This window comes from Orbicella franksi, chromosome 4 (genome assembly GCF_964199315.1).
Source record: "Orbicella franksi chromosome 4, jaOrbFran1.1, whole genome shotgun sequence".
In the NCBI taxonomy this organism is placed as follows: Eukaryota; Metazoa; Cnidaria; class Anthozoa; order Scleractinia; family Merulinidae; genus Orbicella; species Orbicella franksi.
In genome coordinates this window covers 13359800-13381285 of record NC_138148.1, presented here as the reverse complement: position 1 = coordinate 13381285, position 21486 = coordinate 13359800, and the positions used below count along the sequence as shown (strand labels likewise).

The following is a 21486-nucleotide window of genomic DNA, read 5'->3' as shown; positions in this document are numbered from 1 at the left end:
TATAGTCCAGAGGAATCCCGCCGTATTGTGGCCCATGAAAACGTGCACTTTTCACTGGAAATTACGAAAGGCGGAGCTCAAAGCTTGCAGATGAAAATGCAAAATGCCGGGTTGAATTTGAAAGGAGCTGCAGTTATTTACAGCTTGTAGCCGCATGCAGCAAGATTGCCGGAACTAGCGTAAAAGTTAGAAAGACTAAACAGCTCTCACTGGTTCTACTCCGAGCACAGAAGAAAATATCAGAGCAAGCTTTACACTGACCACTCGTCGGTTAACTTCGCTGAGATAACCGGAGAACAAGCGTTACTTCACTGCATGTAAGTGTTGTTTGAGCCGTTGAGCATTTTTACAAAAATAAAGCTTCTCATCATATACAGAGACAGTTCAGTTGTTGTTTTCTGTCATTGTTTTACTTAAGTATAATTTCTGCCTTTGTAACAAATATAATGTCTTTTATTGAAGCACTGTTTAGGTTGAGAATTTGTTTATTTCACTACGTGTGTTGTCGGCGGAAATCTAGCAAAATTTGTTATTTTAGTGCAGTTTTAACACTACTGTTGCTGACAATAGTCTCTCAGAGCCATATTTACTACAGACATATAGCTTGTTTCCATTGCGTTTGTCTGAATCACAGGGGATGTTTAATTTGGGGCAAATTTGTCAAAAAAAATTTGAAAGCCAACTTACCGTCATCAACCCATGCTCTGTTCTCTGATAAAGCTTGCTCTTTCAGCCAATCAGAGTGCATGTTATATGGAAACTTTATTATAAAAACCAGTACAATACATAACTATAATACCAGATCATCCACGAATGAGTGCTCTGTACAATTTCTCAGAATTGAGAAGATGACAAAATCCTTCACAAGAATTGGTGTCTCAGTCTGGAATTCCATCCCATATTCAGTGGAATTACTAAGGAAATCTAAATTCCAAAAATAATATAAAGGAGCTACTCCTTTATGTGTTACAATGTGAAGAGATGGCTATATTTTAATAATTGTACCCTTGTACCTTTTGTAATTTTGCTGTAAATTATTATTACTTAGCTGTCCATTACTTTTGTACATTCTTTCCTGTTTAATTTTAACTGTGGCCCCCATCTCGATTAGTTCTGGAACTAGTTAGTACTTAACAATAATAGTTTGTACCATTAATTATTCAACAATGGGCTTTGCAAACCATAATAAATAGTACATTTTAAAAATATATTTTGAGAAAACCATGAAGTTAAGAGGTAACTTACAGTGCACTAGCCAACCCCCGGCTGCAGACATTACAATAGGCACCTTAACATAGCAGGGCGGGACGAGCTAGGACGGCTACCGGAAGTAAATTTACTTAACCGGGCATGCGCACGAGAACTCTCGACTCATCTCTCTGCCGTCTTTGTCTCATCGTGGACGCCATTTCGCCTGACTAGCCATTGTATCGAAAACATGAGTATTTTGCTCTTGTTTTGCCTCGGCAAATGTTCCAATCGACCTTATTTCCAGTTATATTGATAAAAATGTTTATAAGGTTCACATTTTTCGTGATTGTAGTGTAGAATACTATGCTGAGATACGAAAAGAAATGTGAATAAAAATTTTCCTCGTCTGTTCGTTTGTGTTTCAGTTACTGCACGGTTACTGTTCAGTCGCTGTCACAAGTGTGCAAGCTCAAAACGAAATACAAACTGTATGGATTGAGAATACATCAGTGTAAGTACAGTCGATAAAAAGCTGTAAGAATGAATGCCATGGAGCATCTATCAAGCAATTAAATACACATTTTCAAACTGATGTTTAGTTGTGTTTTTTTTATACCACCCGGAATTTGATGCAACGTTTGTCTTATCAGTTTTTATAATGCTTGTTACAATTGAAAGGCCGTATGCAAGAACGTCCCCTAGATTTTTCGGCCATTTTTGAAAGTGCTTAAAACTAGCTGAATTTTGGCATGTGGGCTTCGTTTCACCTGAGAAACATTGCTCTGAAGTTTTTTTCGCTGGGTTACTTTTCGTTCTCAAGAAATAACGTATGCAAAAAAGGCACACAGGTTGGAAAAACCGAGTGGTTTATTACATACGCAATATCTCGAGAACGAAACGAACTTAGCGCGAAAACTACGGGACATTGCTTAACATACCTGAACGAAACTGCATGCGAAATTTGGAGCGTTTGGACAAAGTTCACTTTTGATTAAAATACCTGACGCCCTTTTCCCGCCGAGTCCTTCAAATAAACGAAGCCGGGCCTTTGTTATGATAAACAGAGCCGATCGTTTGTTATAATAGCCAAGCCAAGCCTTTGTTATGAGTCGAAGTCTCGCCTCGGTTTATTATAACAAAGGATCGGCCCGCCGCGACCGCAAGGACTTTGATTTTGCTTAGAAACCAGCAAAATGTCAATTTCACGCAGCTTATATAAGCTCAAATTTGTTGATTTCAGGTCAAAAGTGCTTAAAATGTTGACTCATGTTAACGCGCGACGGCAAGGATGTTGATTTCTCTTAGAAAACAGCAAAATGTTAATTTCACTCAACGTATAAGTTCAAAAATGTTGATTTCAGGTCTAAATAGGTAAAAATGCTGATTTCACGTTAACGCGTGACGGCAAGGATGTTGATTTCACTTAGAAAACAGCAAAATGTTAATTTCACGCAACGTATAAGCTAAAAATTGTTAATTTCAGGTCTAAATAGGTAAAAATGTTGATTTCACGTAACGCGTGACGGAAAGGATGTTGATTTCATTTAGAAAACAGCAAAATGTTAATTTCACGCAACGTATAAGCTCAAAAATGTTGATTCAGTTTCAGGTTTAAATAGGTAAAATATGGCGGCCGGAAAATAGTGTTAACATCTGGAACTTTGGTTATCTGGGACAATGATTATCTGCACTGAACAAATAAACATCAAATAAGCACTTTTCCAAATACAGCAACGTCTTAAATGGCTAAAAATCACGAGATAAATACATATTTTTCGACAAACGCGATCGTAGTTTTATGTCACGCACCGCCTAACAGATTAACAAATTAACCCTTCTGCGCAACGTACGGGTCTCCATACATCTGCATGTCCGTTGATCCCAGAAGTTCAAAACACTACAAATCATGCCGATATGAAATAAAATCAACGCAACCTGGATCAAAGATCTATGTTACAATCGATCGCTACTTGTTGGCCATTATTATCTTTAAATGAAAAAAGCCGAAACAATCTAGTTACCAGTTCGAGAAACGCAAGCAGAACGTGATCGCAATGCATGCCGGGAAGGGTCTTTACACCTCGTGCGCGGGAAAACATGGTGGTCGATACAAGACAAATTTTATAAGTCAAAAACCAGTTCTCGCTTTCCAAACTTTGACACTAGCAACGCTTGGCAAATGGGCCACAACTCACGAGAGGGTATTTTTCTTGGGCAAGAACTGCTCTTGGACTTTGCTGCCTGGCTCGATCTGACTTCGAACGCCGATAACACGATTACGGTATATCAGCTACCTTTGAAGTTTCAGAACACATTTTGATTCTTTAAAACGTGCTGATGACTTACGGGTTCATCGAGGCTTTATGATGCCTCTCAACCACCAGGCAGGCATACAAGGTACTTTAACACAATGCTTAAGATATTAGTTGACAGAGCTCTAATGCGGCACATCTCGTTTTTGTTCGATGGTATTTCGTTTGCCGCTCGATCGATTCACGTGTTGTGTTTACGTCACAATAACCGATGTAAACAATCTGTTCCCAGATTTCCGCTCTATATACTATTTTCCTTTGACTTTAAGACAGCTAAGATTCAGTGGAATACACTATAAACAGTCTGCCTGTTTGCTGTTCGACAAAATAATGTTTCTTTTGTTTTTTGTTCAACAAAAGATCTCCAAAAGATGCCGCTTGGAAAACTGAGCTTTTTGCATACGTTATTTCTCGAGAAGGAAGAGCGCCACAGCCAAAAAAAATTCAGAGCAATGTTTCTCAGGTAAAACGAAACCTACATGCCAAAATTCAGCTATTTTTGAACACTTTCTAAATGGCCAAAAAATCTAGAGGACGTTCTTGCACGCGGCCTTTCAATTACAGATTGAAATTGAAATGTTCGCCAAAAGTCAGGATTCTTCGGCGACAGAATTCTCAAACGTTCTGGTGGTAAAAAGCCATCTGAAGCAGGTCGATCAGATTGTTCGTTAAATTTTTTCATACGGAAATTCAGTTTCTCTATTGAAGTATTGACAGATGTTTGCTTCACTTATAAAGAAAAAGGAATTCAGCATCGCTGTTCACTACCGTTTAAGCTTAATAGGATAAGATTTCTATGTCTCTTATAGTCTAAAGGATGTCATTGTTTCTGTGAATAGCTTGTACGAAGTTCAAATTATTGACGTCGCCATCCTTTGCGAAAATACACTTCTTAAGCATTTTGTTTTTGGTGACACAACGGGACCCGCAAAATATTCGCCGCGTCCACTAACGTTCCCGTCCTGGCCTTTCCCGTCCTCGTATCTTAAGGTCCCTATTTCCTAAAGGAGAAAGGAACAATTCAATCAAATATGAGGAAAAAACAAAGCTTACTCTGAGACTTTCACAGAATTTAAGCTTTAGCACTCGCAGTGCAAATGCTCGAAATAGCTAGGGATTTCAAGGTTTAACGCTTAAGCTTATATGTAATCCTATCCTTACATGTTTTTTATGAACTCAATTTGAGGGTTATAAACTTACCTCTCTTGCAAAAAAAATTGTTGAATGACGGCATTCTGCAACCAAAATGAAATATAACATAAGCTTAAGCTTTTAAATGATTATACACTTAAGCTTAATGTTCCACAAAACGGTGAAATAAGACTTGGAAGTTAAACCCACTGACAACTTAGAAAACTGGTCTTAAAACTTTTATAACTTCGCCCTTATACAAAGCGTATGTTTGCAAATAATTGAGAAAATAACTCCAAACATTTGCAAAAGTGTGCTTCTGAAAGCAACCACACAACTTATATCGTTGTCACAAAGAAAAATGTCACTGTCTCCCTGCCCTGGTGGCGACACGAAGTCAATGTGAATTCAGCACAAAATCTAAGACAACAAAAATGGGCCGGTTTGCGTCAAATGAGACCCGAGCCTGGGTCTGGGGACGTTGTCCGTAACCAGGAGGGTATCCTGCCGTAACTTATTTTAAGGAATTCTTAAAAGTGAAAAGAAGAAAGAGAAAACAATTATACTCACCCCATAAGTGGCTCGTCATCGATCTAACTGAAAATTTTACAGTGCAAGCTGTATCTCTGAGTCAATGGCGGGAAATTTTCGCCATTTACCACGATTTCCTGCGGATTGTTTCCGTCAATGTATTGCTACAATTTTCCCTTGGACACATAATTGACGACGCGAGCAGGTTGTGTTCCTTGCACCACTGTATGCACTGATCGTGATCCGCCAAAATTTTACACAATTTGAAGAAGTTTAGAGAAGACATGTCAAGTAGAAAAACAGTAAACTGTAAAATTAATGGTAACTTCCAAAAGTAATTCTTGAGAGAACAGATGCGACAGGGAGAAAGAAATAAATCATTCCCCTTTATATTCCCCAGGGAGCTAGTGATAAAAACATGCGATACGTGTTTTCGTGCAGCGTGAAACATGCTTTAAACAGATGAATAATTTAATTGTGATGTAAATTTTTGGGAATGTGAACGAGTGAAGTAAAATAAAAATGATATTTCGAGTGCTAATTCTCAACTGAACCTAGTAGTGTAGTGGTGTGGAAGAGAGACTGGCAAGCGAGAGGTATGCGAAAGGTAAGTGGTTCGAGACCTGCAGGGGTACAAGGGAAAAAAAGGCGAAAAAGGGAAAAAAATGCGCAAGGAGCCTGGATAATATGGAGAAGAAAAAGAGAGAACAATGGAGCTAGGGGAAGAAGAGAATCAGCGAAAAGACAGCGCGCAAAAGCACGTGATAAAATCCTCTTTTATTCATACAGTAAGTAGTCAGTGTATTTATTCAATACCTTCGGGAGTTCCTATTGTCTTCAAAAACAATAGAGCGCATACATAATTAATAATTATGCATGCATAATAAATGTATGAGGTTATACGGAAATTTTTCCGCCAATTCTGCCGCCTGGCCATTAATGATCTTCACATCTTCTATTTTTAAACTCGTGGATACGCGAAGCGTAGAAACGTGCTTGTTGCGGGGACTCCGATGTGCAAATGTGTCACTCACTCACTCACTCACTCACTCACTCACTCAGGTGTAGACACTGCTCGTAATTAGTCGGCCCGAACGAGAGCGCCCGAGTCCGACGCCATGTTGGAATAGTAACCGCGCCCGACGCCATATTGGAATAGTAACCGAACCCTACGCCATATTAGAATAGTAACCGTGCAGTCAGTGCGAGCCTACTACTCATTGCGTGCATCGTGCCAACCCGAATATTGATGATTTTGTAGCTTTTACACGACCATTAATATTAGGTGTTTCGCTAAATTGAAGTGGAGTTGACTTCGAATGTTCGAATTAGTACTATGGCCAACTTGACGGCTGAACTTCAGGAGCATTTGAGTCGTCCAGGCGTTCAAAATGACCACGAGATGTGCATTTGTTTGCTGGAAAGTGACCTGAAAAGCTAATGTGGTAAGCTTTGATGAGAATGTGTCTTATTCCTCGACCTTAATGAGCTTATATGAGTGAAACGAATAAGTTTTAATGAACGAAACAGTTATTGAATGCAAGACAAACATCGGCACCATTATATAATATTGTAATTTCATTTTTATAATTTAGTAACCTCTAAACCTTAGGCCAGCCGAAGTATTGTTTTAACTCTGCGACGTTGTGTCAGCCTTGCAGTAGTGACGTATTATCGTTTTACTTTTCAAGTTTGGCTGATTAGATCTCCTGTGAGATCCAACGTTCAATCAAGCAGGACCTTCGTTCACCGCTTTGCAGTTTAAACACTTGAGTTTTTCATGGTGAGTTGTTTAAGCGGCGTCGAGTTAAGTTTAGATTAAAGTTGTGTTCTCTATACTTGTCTTGTTTATTTTAGTACACTGATCTGAACTCTAAGTGGGATGTGAAATGCACATAAACTTGGAAAGAAACTCCCGCTGTTATTATTATTGTTGGAACACATATTTATGGTCAACAGATTTGTCGGATCAACACTGAAAATGCTTGCAAAAGAGTCTACTTATTTTGATGTATTTTATGTACAATATATATAGAGACAAGCGGTTCCACATTGGAAAAGAAGTGCTGTCTCATAAGAAACCTTACCTATAACCTTGAATGAAATGCAATTAAAAACGTTTGTGAGCTCGTACGACTTGAATACACGCAAATTTTTCCAGCTGGCAGATCAACATCAAGATCTGGGTGTGAGGGAAGGGGGGGAGAGAGGGGAGAGTATTCTATTATTTGTTGGACAGGAGTGTCCTCTGTGACCCAAGAACCCTTAGCCTTTACCATTCCATGTTCTACTGCAGTTTTGCCACCCTAGCTATTCTGGACGTATGTCTTTGTAATATGTGTGCAAAAAAGCCAACGAAAAAAGCCTACACTTTGTGAGTTAAGTGCGACCTTGCATGGTACAAACCCGGCTTGTTTTAACAGCATTTAATAATACACCAGTAATTGCAAGTTCATCAATATGTTTCATCTCTAGATTACCTAATCCACGAGTTTGGCCTTAGGTCTCCTTTGATTTCAGCCCGTAGCTGCTCATTCTCAGCGCGCAGATGGCGAATACGCTGGTCGTACACCTCAAGGAGTGGCAAAGAGATAGCAGACTGCTCTATCTCAAAATGCCTCGGTCCACGTTTATAGAGGACGTTTGGCGTCTTCTCTATCTTTAACTTCGAAAACATTTTTTAGAAAACTTCTTTCTCGACGATCTCTTCTGATTACGTGAGCGAAATGGTTCTTGTCAAGTGACAATAGCGGAATGATTGTTGTCAAGTGCACGCGTCTCTATAACCATTTATCCATTAGCATAACTAGTACTCACTGACCATTCATGACAAAGAGGAAACAATGGGCCAACTAAGCGCGAATTTCAAAGACGCTCAGTTGCGCTTAAAAAAATGTTATAGGTAGGTAACTTTTCTCTATAGGCCGCGGAATTCGCAGAGAGATCCTTTCAGCTTAAAAACGAATTGGGGGAGTAACAGCGGTAATAGCGCAACAATTGTATTTTTAAACAACACGAAAAACGCTTTTGTTTTCTTATACTTTAAATGACAATTTCATCCTCCTAACAGTGATATTTCGAACATAATTGATAGTGGCGGTAACTATATACGGTAGTTCTTCGCTGAAGGTAGGCTACTTTCCTCGCAGCAGCTTTGGCTTTAATAGCACCTGGCCTATTGCCGAGCATTAAACAACCCAGAAAAAAATGCTTATTACTTCTCTTCACTTTTCAGTTTCTTATCCGATGACTAGGTTTTGCTTGTAGCTTTGCGCTTTTCCATTTGTATTTTAGAAAAAAACCTAGCCCTTTCAGCGTGCTTCTGAACGTTGACATTCGCCGGTTTGCGCGAAGAAGGGAAATACATTGAAACTTCGACAGCCCACGCGTCATGTAACAAATTTTCCCTTTCGTACCCCCGTAAAATTGTCGTTGTTCTGAGCGAAATTTCCCTCATCCCACCCCGAAAAGGGTGATATTGTCAACATCTGGTCGTCAACGAAGATTTTGAATCTCGCGCTCGGAAATTTGCTAAGCGTCGGTTCTTTCAAACTTTTGTTCTAGAAACAAAAGGAAGCTAATCCCAGAGCCTTTGTCTACCAAAGATTAAACATAAAGTTTGCTATGTTTGCGCCGAAATTTTACCTTTGCGAGTACTCCATCCTTCTCCCCAAGAGAAATAACGTGACTTGAGCCGCGATCCAATCAGTGAACCAGTAACTGGCTAGCGGTCAACTTAAAAAACACGCAACCTCGATGAGCTCTAAACCTCAGCCGGCGATATAGTCACGTGATACTGGTCAGCGGATAGCTTGTTGTGACAACAGTCAACTAACAATAGCGTGGACGCCCAAAATCAAAGATGTAGCTATGGTAGTGGGGCTACTCTCTTAGTTTTCAAGGTATTGGCGTACGGACGGACGTACGAACAGTCACGCGACAACCAAAATTTTTCAGATCGATGGGTTACCAAATTTTCTAAGGTATGGGGTTCCGATCGCGCGCCTTCGGCGCGCAGGAGTTCCACTAATACTTACTACTAATGTAGTCAAAATCACAACGAGAGTAATAAAAAAGCTTACCTCTAATGTAATAAATTTTTGACTAGTTTTTATCTCATTTAGTACAGTATTGTTTATAAGTTCAATACAGTCCATAGTATGCCGTCATAAGTGACATAACCGAATCAGCAGTAGTTAAATAAACTCTTTAATAAAACTTCAACGGATGCCTAGACCCCCAAAAACACACAGTCTGTGGCCAACTTCGTTTACCCGAACCATGTAGGATGACTTTTTGTCACAAAAACTATTTCCATCAAAGATATTTCACCAGAAGCAAACTCGGACATAGATGCTTGCAAGATAGATGGAGGCATCTATTAATAAAGTTAGGTACAGCGAGTTTTTCCATAACTTAGCTAGCCATCAGAACAGGTGGATTAACGGCAGAGAGCGAAAACCGATACACGAGCCCGGAGCGCGACCAGGAGCGAGAAGCGCGAGACGAGAAAAATCCGCCAATAGTCACACCATTGTTTATTCTGTTCCAACCGTTCGTCTGGCAAACAGTTTTTGCTGATTGGTTGCCTTAAGACACCTGACTCGTCAGACGCGAGAAAAAAAAAAACAAAACAAAATGTGTTAAACTGGGTGACAGGCCTACACGGACTTATACGGCTCATGACATCTCTGCATTTGCCATTCTCTTATAAATTCTTATAGCGAAAGCAGAATTGAAAAGCGAAGTCTACAAATCTTATACATAATGCTGGAAAGTCGAGTCAGTTTGTTACCAGAGTATCCCCGCTGTAAGCCGAAGAAACCTGGACGTCTTTTCACTTCTTTAATTCTTAACGCTCCTGCGAACAGCCTTTGCGGGTGACGCCGATTCGAAGTTTCAGTGACTAACTTTGATTGGGAGGTTGTTCGGAAATTAACATGTTAGGATGAACAAAACGAAAGAAACTGTTCTTCCCGGTTAATGCGTGACAATGGATAAAACATTGAAAAGAAAAGAAAAATTGAAATCTGATAAAGTCAGTTTCGTCTTGGGAAAAATCACAAACGTTTCGGGTATAGAACTTCTTCATTGAAGAAGGGGTATACCCGTAAAGTTTGCGTGTCCTTTAAGAAATCAAACGAGATGTTGGCCTCAATTTTTTGCGAAACAGTATTGCCAGTTTATCCTCGTTCAACACGCATAACAATTCAGACGCCCGTAATCCTAATAATAACGCAAAAAAATGCAACGCATAGGGATAGCCGTTATCTTCACAATGAGCCATGGACATTTTTTAAGGAGGTTCATGAAAGAAAGAGATTGAGCGATCAAGTAAGTCCAATAAATAGTAAACGTCTGTCCGTACTTCTATTTCACCGATGGGAATCTCTTTCTGAAGAAACAGTATGCAACACCGTTACGTTTACTGTTAATGCAATTTTTCGTCGGTACGCGTTCTTTGCCGGTGGAATGCCGGTGGAAATGTCTGTCTTCATTGTAAACAACAAAAAATTCCAAGCCGTGAGAGTGTTTTTACATTTGTTTATTGCTACATAGAGAAAGATCCTGGACAATTTCAGAAGGTTAGCGTTTCTTTGGTATTCCGCCTTTTTGTAACTGACTTATCGTCCGATTAACAGTGCTTATTTCTTAAGAGTTACAGCAATACAGGTACAAGAAAACAATCTTTTGAAACGGCTAATTTATGTGCGATGAGATTTTTCTTAGCTTCGACCCTTTTGTTCAATGACGAAAAAAAAAAATTAGCTTTTCAGAATTTTCTTCGTCCATTCTTCTTTTAGCTCATTGGCAGTTAGAGCTTTTACTGTGGGAAAAAGGCTGAAATTAGAATCATTTTTAATGTGTATGCAAATAATGAAGTGTAATTGGTCAAAGTCGCAGAACCGCTGTATCTCCACGAAACAAATTGATATGACTACTTATTCACTATGGGTTACTTTATGACACGTCAAAAATAGCTATTGAGGTACTTTGGACCCATTGCAAAATTATGTATTTGTTAGCCAATGACCAGACAGATGAAGGGTGTTGATCAAGTTATGTCCGGCCATTTGCAGGAAATGCACACCATCTGGATCATGAAAAGTCAATGGAAGTGAAGTAAAACTTGGAAAACCATAAGATTTCCTTTTTAAGCCGGCGAATGTGTTATTTCCAAGGGTAAAGTTATCTCGAAACAAGTTGAAAACAAAAACAAAATTGACGGGGTGCTCGTCATACCTTTTAGGGGGGGAAATTTGTGAATTGGTACCGATTAGGGTGCTAAAACCTAAAATGATTGCTGTTAGAGTTGTCGCAGTACCTTTTAGGAGTCTTTAAGGTTGTCAATCTGAAAAAATGACGAAAACCATAACAGATAACTTATTTCTGAATTTTTTACTTGAAAGCAATCGTGTCATTATTAATAGCCCACTTTCAAAACGAGTGGAAACCTGGGACGAGGGTGGGCGCGCGTTTAATTATGGGATCGTTTGGGGCATGTGTATTTGTTTTCGATTTCGTGTGCCCCCAAACGATCCCATAACTGAACGTGCGCCTACTCTCGCCCCAGGTTTCTACTCTTTTTGAAAGTGGGCTGTTAATTTGTTATTTCAGAATTGGTACCTCTTAGGGGTGTAAATGAATTCGAAGCCACACTCAGAAAATGAGATTTTGGCACCCTTTAGGGGTGTTTTCGAAAAATTCCGACGAGCACCCCCGTCATTTTTATAGGGGAGTACCCCACGGGCACCCCGGGATATTAATGCCCGAGTAATTCTACTCAACTATGAGTAAAATGCCCCTATTAATGCCTGAGTAATTCTACTTAACTATGAGTAAAATGCCCTCTTTACTTAAGATAGTGAGTTCAATCTACTCAATATTTTGGGGTTAAAACCATACACAAAGTGTGGGTATCCAACACTAACTATGTGAGTAAACGTTTGCTCAAAAATGTGGGTAAAATGACTAAAAGTAACTCGTACTCAATTTAACCAAAATAAAGGGTTATTTCAACTCCCTATTTTGAGTTAGTGTACCATAACTCAAAATGTTGAGTAAAGAGCGTTTACTCATGCTCTTTTTGCTGTGTAGTTCATGGTTTTACTTAAAACAATAACAACGAAAGTTTATAACAATATTTAAAAGATTTCACAGGAAAGGTAACCTTATTGCTCGCAACCATTAATTTTGATGGAACATAGCATATTAATTTCACGGTGTCTTTTCAGGCTTGGTTGCTGTTACTATCAGGATCTTCATATTGCAATTTGCATGGATCGCGCAACTTGTTTCCACGGCAGCTGAAGGTTCTTGCGGATCTAACCGATGTAAGTGATGTAAGGAACTGCTGTATGTATCAAGCGTGTGGGCAGACAATGACTCTCTAAACATAACTTTTAGATGCAGGGGCCGTTAAATAACAACCACGTCTGTCGATCATACACGGCCTTCAGCTTCAGCTTTTACGCCAGTCGGCGGTTTCTTCAATAGATCATATGACAAGTAAAATTAAGACGGGTTTAATCATCTCTAAATTAAGCTTTATGTTCATTGCCGCATTTTCCATTTCACTAATATGAACGCCGCAAACCATATATTCCAAAGGGAATAATGACTAATAGTCCATGAAACGACTCAAAGGAAAGCTTGTCACAAAGATTTTTTATTGGGAGCCAAATGGAGAAATAGGCAGTACGTCTGGTAAATGCAGCATAAAATTCTTCATGTAGTGTTGAGTGTTTTCCCTAGGTTTCTAATCGCTCAGTTTCTTATTATAAACCTCTAATAAACATTGGCCTTTCAAATAGGAGATAGTCTGTATGAACTCTTCCGTTCTTGCGGTTTTTGCGTCAGCTAACGCATAGTCATTAGTGCGGTTAATGTAAAGCTCTCAGAGTAAATTTAACCAGTATTTTGGGTAAAGAGTACAGTGGTGTGGTCATGACTGTCATGAAACTTGTAAATGAAAAACTCGAGAGGCCTGAAGTTTTTTTTAATGAAGAAAGGAATATTAATAAGTTGCGCATTTAGAAAATTTCTTGTAGCTCGTTCATTGACAATTAAAGAAAGCATATACTTTTGTTTTTTTGTTAATGTAAACTGCATATTTTACACACTTACAATGAACTCACCAACTTTCATCGCTTCTCACTTTGCGATAAAATATATTGTTTTCTTTTGAAAGCCATGCTCGCCAATCTTTAAAATACATTTAATGCCCAGCTGTTCAAAGCGCTCTTTATGTAAAGCTGGTTTTGTTTTCATTAAAACACAAAGCGCGCCTTCTTGCCATTAAGTTTAGGAAGGAAATGGAAAGGATTTTGTTCTTGTACTTTTTTCCCGACTTTTCCGGAGATACCTGATCAACAAATTAATATCAAGACATTTTCTTACAGTTTCGTTTCAGCGTCCATAAGAACTATATGACTATAGTGTATGTGTGGTGCTATTAATTGTTTTCTCGTCATTAAAACAGGAGTGGAAATTCTGCAAATGCACGGTTTGTTGGCAAAAAGTAACGAGCATTTCGTGGCGAGACGAAGGAAGTCTTGATTTCAAATTGCTGTTCGCCAATCGTAAATGTGACAAGGTTAATCAAAAAGGCGAGTAATTAAAGTAAATTTGATTCCAGGCTGAAATACAAAAATATAAATAAATGAACCGAAACGCATCTTAACCATTGCGCGAGAATAGAAGGGTGTTACTTCGAGCAATCAGGAACTTGATTCATAGTTAATAGAGGCGAATAGTAATTAAGTCTGGCAAACTTCAAAGGACAAAACAGAAGTGCCAAGAATTATGCTGAAACACTGCCGACGTCGCGGGTCGACGTGTACAATTGTTTGTTTTGCGGTCATACACTTTGCGTTTTCTTAACCTTGCATCACTCACTAATGTAATAACCAACCACTAATATAATACTAACTACTAATGTAATCAAAATCACAACTATGAGTGTAATACATTTTTGACCACTAATGTAAGAAAGGAGATTTTATCTCATTTAGTACAGTATTGTTTATAAGTTCAGTACAGTCCTTACTATGTCGTCATAGCCGGGTGGCATAACCGAATCAACATTAGTTAAATAAACCTTAGTTTTGAATAAAACTTCAATGGATGGCTAGACCCCCAAAACACACAGACTGTGGCCAACTTCGTCTACCCAAACCATGTGGGATGACTTTGTGTCACATAAACAAAACTATTTCCATCAAAGATATTTCACCAGAAGCAAACGCGGACAGAGATGCTTGCAAGTTAAATAGAGGCACCATTAATAAAGTTAGGTATAGCGAATTTTTCCATATCTTAGCATACCAGACAACCACATTTTAACAAAGTTGTTAAAGGAGTATGATGAGCATCTCAATCGTGATCTATGAAAGAAGTTGTAAACGAACTAAGTAATGGTGCTTTTTAGCGGCCAGTGCTTGTCTGAAGTAAACCATAAACTGCCAAAGACAATACTGCCTGGAAATGAGTAACAATTACCTAGATAAAGGCGCACACCTTTCAATTCGCAGTCTTAGGTAAGTCATTTGCCATATGATATCTCGTGAGCAAACTATCTAATACCCCGTATATATGATGACATCTGGCAAGCAAATTTCACCACGAAGCCTCTATTTGAAATTGTAAATTTTATCCTCAAGAAAACAACACGAAGGTACTTTCTTATGTTTCTTTCTTGGTGCGCGCATTTGAATGAATGAATGAATAAATTAATGAAAGACTTCATTTAAGTGTCAAAGAGTATTTAGCTAAGCTAATTGGAGACACTATTTGCACATGTATGACATGGCGTTTACGTTGCGACGTGAATAGGGTCCTTTCGATATTCTTGGACGCGCGTTCCTGAGAACTAGAAACGAACATGTAAACGAGGTTTAGAGGACAATTAAGATGGCTGCCAGCTCTGGTGCGGGCTCAGGAAAGCGTAAGGCTGAACTATCAGAACTTTGAGTAAAAAGTGTCGAGATAAAAGTCCCGAAAATCTCAGAAGAAGAAGAGCCAGTCGATCCAGCAATTTCAATGAAAGAACAACTGAAAACTACCGATGAAGGGTACTTGACCAATCTTCCTTTAAAGTATCAATGTCACTGGTTAAAACCTCTAAATCTTCAAAAGGAAAGTCCGTTTGGGTCCCCTTGTGATTGTTTGGGAGACGCTGACAATAATTGTGATCTAAAAGAACTGCCTCTTTGCTTGTGACACTGGTATCTTTACCTTCCTGGGTAACCCTTGTACTCTTTTTAGGTTTAGGATATTGTTCATAAAGTGTTCGTTTCTTCCTATCATCCAGTGTCTTTTCACGGGAAGAAACAGGACCTTCGTTTGTCGAGGGATTAAAATACTTCGGTAATTCACCTGGGATAATCTCTCTTCTCCGCCAAGCGACGATTTGATAGAGGAAGCCTCGAAATGTGCACTACAAATCCGGGTTTTTTTCTTTATCTCGGAGTTCGGGATCACTTCGTCGCGGACAAAAGTTCTTCCTAAGCCTTCTACAACTCTGTTCGGAAGGGAAACAGAAAAAGGAAAGATCCGGACGATTCCTTGAACTGTTCAGGCAGTTTGCTACAGACCAAAAAATCAGCATAACTTTGGAAAAATAATGGCAACTTACACATTACATGCAGTGCACCCGTTTCTGTTTTAATTTTCCACGCGCGCGGTCCTCTAAGCCTCGTTTACATGTTCGCTTTCTAGTTCTCAGGAACGCGCGTCCAAGAATATTGAAAGGACCCTATTACCTGCGCAGTAAGAATGCTCAGAAACAATGGGCACGAACGTCCTTAATTGCAGTTTTTAAAATTCTGTCTCAAATCGAGTCACTGTTCAGAGATGCTTCATAAGTGGCCGTGATATTCGCTGTCGCCGCTTCTGTTCCTCGAAACGTTCCATAACAGCTAGCGTTTGGCCAGTTTCATGGGTCTTGTTGGAATCACCGGATTTCGATCCTGGTATAGAGCGGTTTTCAATTGAGTGTCGTAAAACCAAAGCCAAAGTAATCAATCTAGTCAATCACAAACGACACAGGCAATACAATGAACTAATCAATATTCGAAGTATTTACATCGGGCTGGTGCAAAGCGCGGGAAAACGTGTACGAACGAGCTATGATTGGTCTTAGTTTTACTTCTAATTGGATGAAAAAGTAGCGCGAATTTTTTTAAGCCAATCGTGTAGCGTAGTTAATGCAAAACTAATTACTTTTAAACACTCAAATAAAAACCGCTATATTAATTTCACGGTGTTATTTCAGGCTTGGTTTCATCTCTGTTACCTTCAGGATTGTGTTTCCACGCTTTACCTTGCACTTTGCATGGATCGCTGGACTTGTTTCCACGACGACTGAAGGTTCCTGCGGATCTAACCGATGCAAGTGATGTGAGGAACTGCTGTATGTATGAAGCGTGTGGGCAGACAATGACTTTCTCAACATTACCACACTGGGAGTACCATGATCAGAATCTGAAGCATCAGTTAGATTGCAGGTTACTGATCTTCTCAAGCGTTGGGTACGTTTTCCTTCTTTGTTCAGCTCTGGCGACCTAAATGGATCCCTTCCCCTAACAAATTCAGCGGCACCAACTGCTGACTGTATTGCTTGAGGCTTTTTCATCCCTAACAGCTCACGAATAGCGTTCCTAAAGCGGTGGTCTCTATAACAGTAAAGCAGTGGATTAAATAGAGAGATGAACTGCATTACTCTCTGAGAAAACCGCATGGCGGCATTTGTACGAAAGACTGGCATAACGTTTCCTAAGATACCAGTAACAAATATTGGGACAAACGAAGATATTATCGCAGCGGTTAGCAAACCAGTTGTCTTGGCAACTTTAGACTCCAGTTTCGCTTTTATTAGAACGTCGATTTGAGAGATGTCGTTTAGTTTACGATTGCGTATTCCAAGGTAAACCTTTCGATAAAAGAATGCAACAAGTAATAAACAAACAGTTTCCACGATAATCCAACCGGTTAAAACGCCGTTCAAAATTTTACGATCCACAGCTACCACTATCGTTGTAAAGTGCGCAACAGATGGGAAGAGCGCAGAGAGCCAAGTAGCTATGGCAATTTTTTTGAGGCGGCCATTTGTGATGATAAGTTTGTAGTTCATCCATTTTTGTACCGCCACGTACCTCTCCCAAGCAACGAGAGTCAAGTGATGTAGGGTAGCCGTGAAGAGTAAAGGGAGAAAGAAAAGATTCACCGAATATAACATACAGGTATACTCAAATGAAACTTGACGTAATGTTAAGAAATCAATAATGGCAGATGTTGGCATAACTATAACGCCAACCAGAAGATCCGTAACGGCCAGGCTTGACAACAGAATGTTGGAGGATTTTTGCAGCTCTTTCCGTTGCTTTATTGCTAGGATTACAGATCCGTTCAAAATAATGGTGGGGAGTGAAGCCATGACCGTGACGAGGCCTATAATCAAGTCAAAAGCTGACCCACCACTGACTTCCCATGATATGTGCGGTGCGTATCTGCAGTGAAAGGTTGCGCTGGATGAACTGATGTTGTTGTTTGTCATGTTCAGGTTCATGCTGCATATGAAGAATTTGTCTCGTTTGGATGCAGGGGCCGTTAAATAACAACCACCGCTGTCGATCATAAACGGCCTCCAGCTTCAGCTTTTACGCCAGTCGGCGGTTTCTTCAATCGATCCTATGGTTTAATTATCTTTAAAATAAGCTTTATATTCCTTACCTCATTTTCAATTTCACTGATATGAACGCCGCAAACCATATATTCCAAAGGGAATAATGACCAATAGTCCATGAAACAACTCAAAAGAAAGGTAAACAAAGAAACAGATGGTGTATTTTGTCACAAAAATCTTTAATTGGGAGCCAAATGGAGAAATAGGCAGAACGTTTGGTGAATGTACATAAAATTCTCCTTCATGTAGTGTTGACTGTTTTTCCTAGGTTTCTAATCGCTCAGTTCCTTATTATAAACCTCTAATCATCACTGGCATTTCAAATAGGAGATAGCATGTAAACACTCTTCCGCTCTTGCCGGTTTTTTTTTTTTTTTTGCGTCAGCTAACGCATAGTCATTAGTGCATTTAATGTAAAACTCTCAGAGTAAATTTAACCGGTATTTTTGGTAAAGAGTACAGTGGTGTGGTCATGATTGTCATGAACCTTTTAAATGAAAAACTCGAGAGGCCTGAAGCCTTTTTGATGAAGAAAGGAAAATTATTTCGCCTGATTCAATTCAAAATTACAGGCATCTCTTGATAAAATGAAGTTTCCAAAATAACTCCAACGTTTCTACTCATACGAAAAAAGAAAAAGAAAAACTAAATAGAAGTTCTTATGTCTGATAAACTCAGATTCGGAGAATAAAATAAGTTGCAAAATAAAGTATATTCGTGTTTTTTTGTTCGTGTAAACTACATATTTTACACCCTTACAATGAACTCATCAACTTTCATCGCTTTACACTTTGCGATAAAATATATATTTTTCTTTTGAAAGCCATGCTCACCAATCTCTGAAATACATTTGATGCCCAGCTGCTCAAAGCGCTCTCTATATAGCGCTGGTTTTGTTTTCATTAAAACAGAAAGCGCGCCTTCTTGTCATTCATTTTAGGAAGAAAATGGAAAGAATTTTGTTCTTGTACTTTTTTCCCCACTTTTCTTGTACTTTTTTCCCCACTTTTCTTGTACTTTTTTCCCGAGGATACCTGATCAACAAATTAATATCAAGACTTTTTCTTACAATTTCGTTTCAGCGCCTATAAGAACTATAAGACTATAGTGTATATGTGGTGCTATTCATTGTTTTGTCGTCATTAAAACAGGAGTGAAAAATCTGCAAGTGCACGGTTTGTTGGCAAAAAGTAACGAGCATTTTGTGGCGAGACAAAGAAGGTCTTGATTTCAAATTGCTGTTCGCCAATCGTTGTAACTGTGACAAGGTTAATCAGAAAGGCGAACAAGGAAGTAAATTTGATTCCAGGCTGAAATACAAAAATATAAATAAATGAACAGAAACGCATCTTAACGATTGCACGAGAATAGAAGGATGTTAGTTTGAGTTTAGCAATCAGGAACTTAACTCACAGCTAATGGTGGGGAATAGTAATTAAGTCTGGCAAATTTCAAAGGACAACAGAAGTGCCAAGAATTATGCTGAAAGACCGCCGACGTGTACAAACGTGTGTTTTGCGCTCATACACTTTTCGTTTTCTTAACGTTGCATCACTCACTCATGTAATACTTACTACTAATGTAATCAAAATCACAACTAGAGTAAAAAAAAAGCTTACCACTAATGTAATAAATTTTTGACCAGATTTTATCTCATTTAGTACAGTATTGTTTATAAGTTCAATACAGTCCATAGTGTGCCGTCCTAGGTGACATAACCGAATCAGCATTAGTTAAACTCTTTAATAAAACTTCAACGGATGCCTAGACCCCCAAAAACACACAGTCTGTGGCCAACTTCGTTTACCCGAACCATGTAGGATGACTTTGTGTCACAAAAACAAAACTATTTCCATCAAAGATATTTCACCAGAAGCAAACTCGGACAGAGATGCTTGCAAGTTAAATAAAGGCAAAAGTTAGGTACAGCAAATTTTTCCATAACATAGCTAGCCTTAAGAACAGGTGGATTAGCGGGGCAGAGAGCGAAAACTGATACACGAGCGCGGAGCGCGACCAGGAGCGAGAAGCGCGAGACGAGAAAAATCCGCCAATAGTCACACCATTGTTTATTCTCTTCCGACCGTTCGCCTGGCAAACAGTTTTTGCTGATTGGTTGCTTTAAGACACGTGACGTCAGACGGGAGAAAAAATGCAAAATGTGTTAAACTGGGTGACAGGCCTACACGGACGCCTACGGCTCGTGACATTTCTGCATTTGCCATTCTCTTATAAATTCTTACAGCGAAAGCAGAATGGAGAAGCAAAGTCTACAAATCTTATACATAATGCTGGAAAGTCGAGTCAGTTTTTGTTATCAGAGTATCCCAGCTGTGAGCCGAAGAAACCTGAACGTCTTTTCACTTTTTTAATTCTTAACGCTCTTGCGAACAGCCTTTGCGGGTGACGGCGATTTGAAGTTTCAATTACTCACTTTGATTGGGAGGTTGTTCGAAAATTAACATGTTAGGATGAACAAATGAAAGAAACTGTTCTTCCTGGTTAGTGCGTGACAATAGATAAAAACACTCAAAAGAAAAGAAAAATTGAAATCTGATAAAGTAGAAGTTTCATCTTGTGAAAAATCACAAACGTTTCGAACATACAACTTCTTCATTGAAGAAGGGTTATACCCGTAAAGTGTGTGTGTCCTTTAAGACATCAAACAAGATGTTGGTCTCAATTTTTTGCCAAGCAGTATTGCCAGTTTATCCTCGCTCAACACGCATAACAATTCAGACACCCGTAATCCCAATAATAACCCCCCCCAAAAAAGGCATAGGGATAGCCGTTATCTTCACAATGAGCCATGGACATCTTTTAAGGAGGTTCATGAAAGAAAGAGATTGAGCGATCAAGTAAGTTCATTAAATAATAAACGTCTGTCCGCACACCTATTTCACTGGTGGGAATCTCTTTCTGAAAGAACAGAATGCAACACCGTAACGTTTATTGTTAATGCAATTTTTCGTCGGTACGTGTTCGTTGCCGGTAGAAATATCTGTCTTCATTGTAAACAAGAAAAAAAATTCCTAGCCGTGAGAGTGTTTTTACATTAGTGTATTGCTACATAGAGGAAGATCCTGGACAACTCCAAAAGGTTAGCATTTGTTTAGCATTCCGCCTTATTTGTAACTGACTTATCGTCCTATTAGCAGTGCTTATTTCTTAAGAGTTATAGCAATACGGGTACAAGAAGACAGTCTTTTGAAACGGCTAATTTATGTGCGATGAGATTTTTCTTAGCTTCGACCCTTTTATTCAACGACGAAAAAGAAAATATGATATGATACATCATGATACAGCAAAAATAGTTATTGAGGTACTTTGGACCCATTGCAAAATTATGTATTTGTTACCTAATGACCAAGCAGACGAAGAGCGTTGGTCAAATTATGTCCGGCCGTTTGCGGGAATTGTATACCACCTGGACATCTGGACGGCATGAAAAGTCAATGGAAGAGAAAAGAAACTTAGAGGACTAATTGAATAAGATGTCCTTTTTAAAAAAGGCTTAAAAGCCGGCGAATGTGTTATTTGGAAGGGTGAATTTATTTCGAAACAAGTTGAAAACAGGGGAATATAACGTCATAACGAACTCCGCTCTCCAGTCACTTTCAAGCACTCCTTCCTTGT

The 21486-nt window shown here is 39.1% G+C and overlaps 1 protein-coding gene across 1 annotated transcript; it reads right to left on the bottom strand.

The window, feature by feature from the left end:
* Positions 1-15223: 15223 nt before the first annotated feature.
* On the bottom strand, positions 15224-17803 carry LOC145485358 (trace amine-associated receptor 365-like). Its single transcript, XM_081464037.1, has one exon. It carries the CDS (start codon positions 17800-17802, stop codon positions 16432-16434), a length of 1371 nt encoding a protein of 456 aa, XP_081320163.1. The 5' UTR covers position 17803; the 3' UTR covers positions 15224-16431.
* Between the last annotated feature and the right edge of the window lie 3683 nt (positions 17804-21486).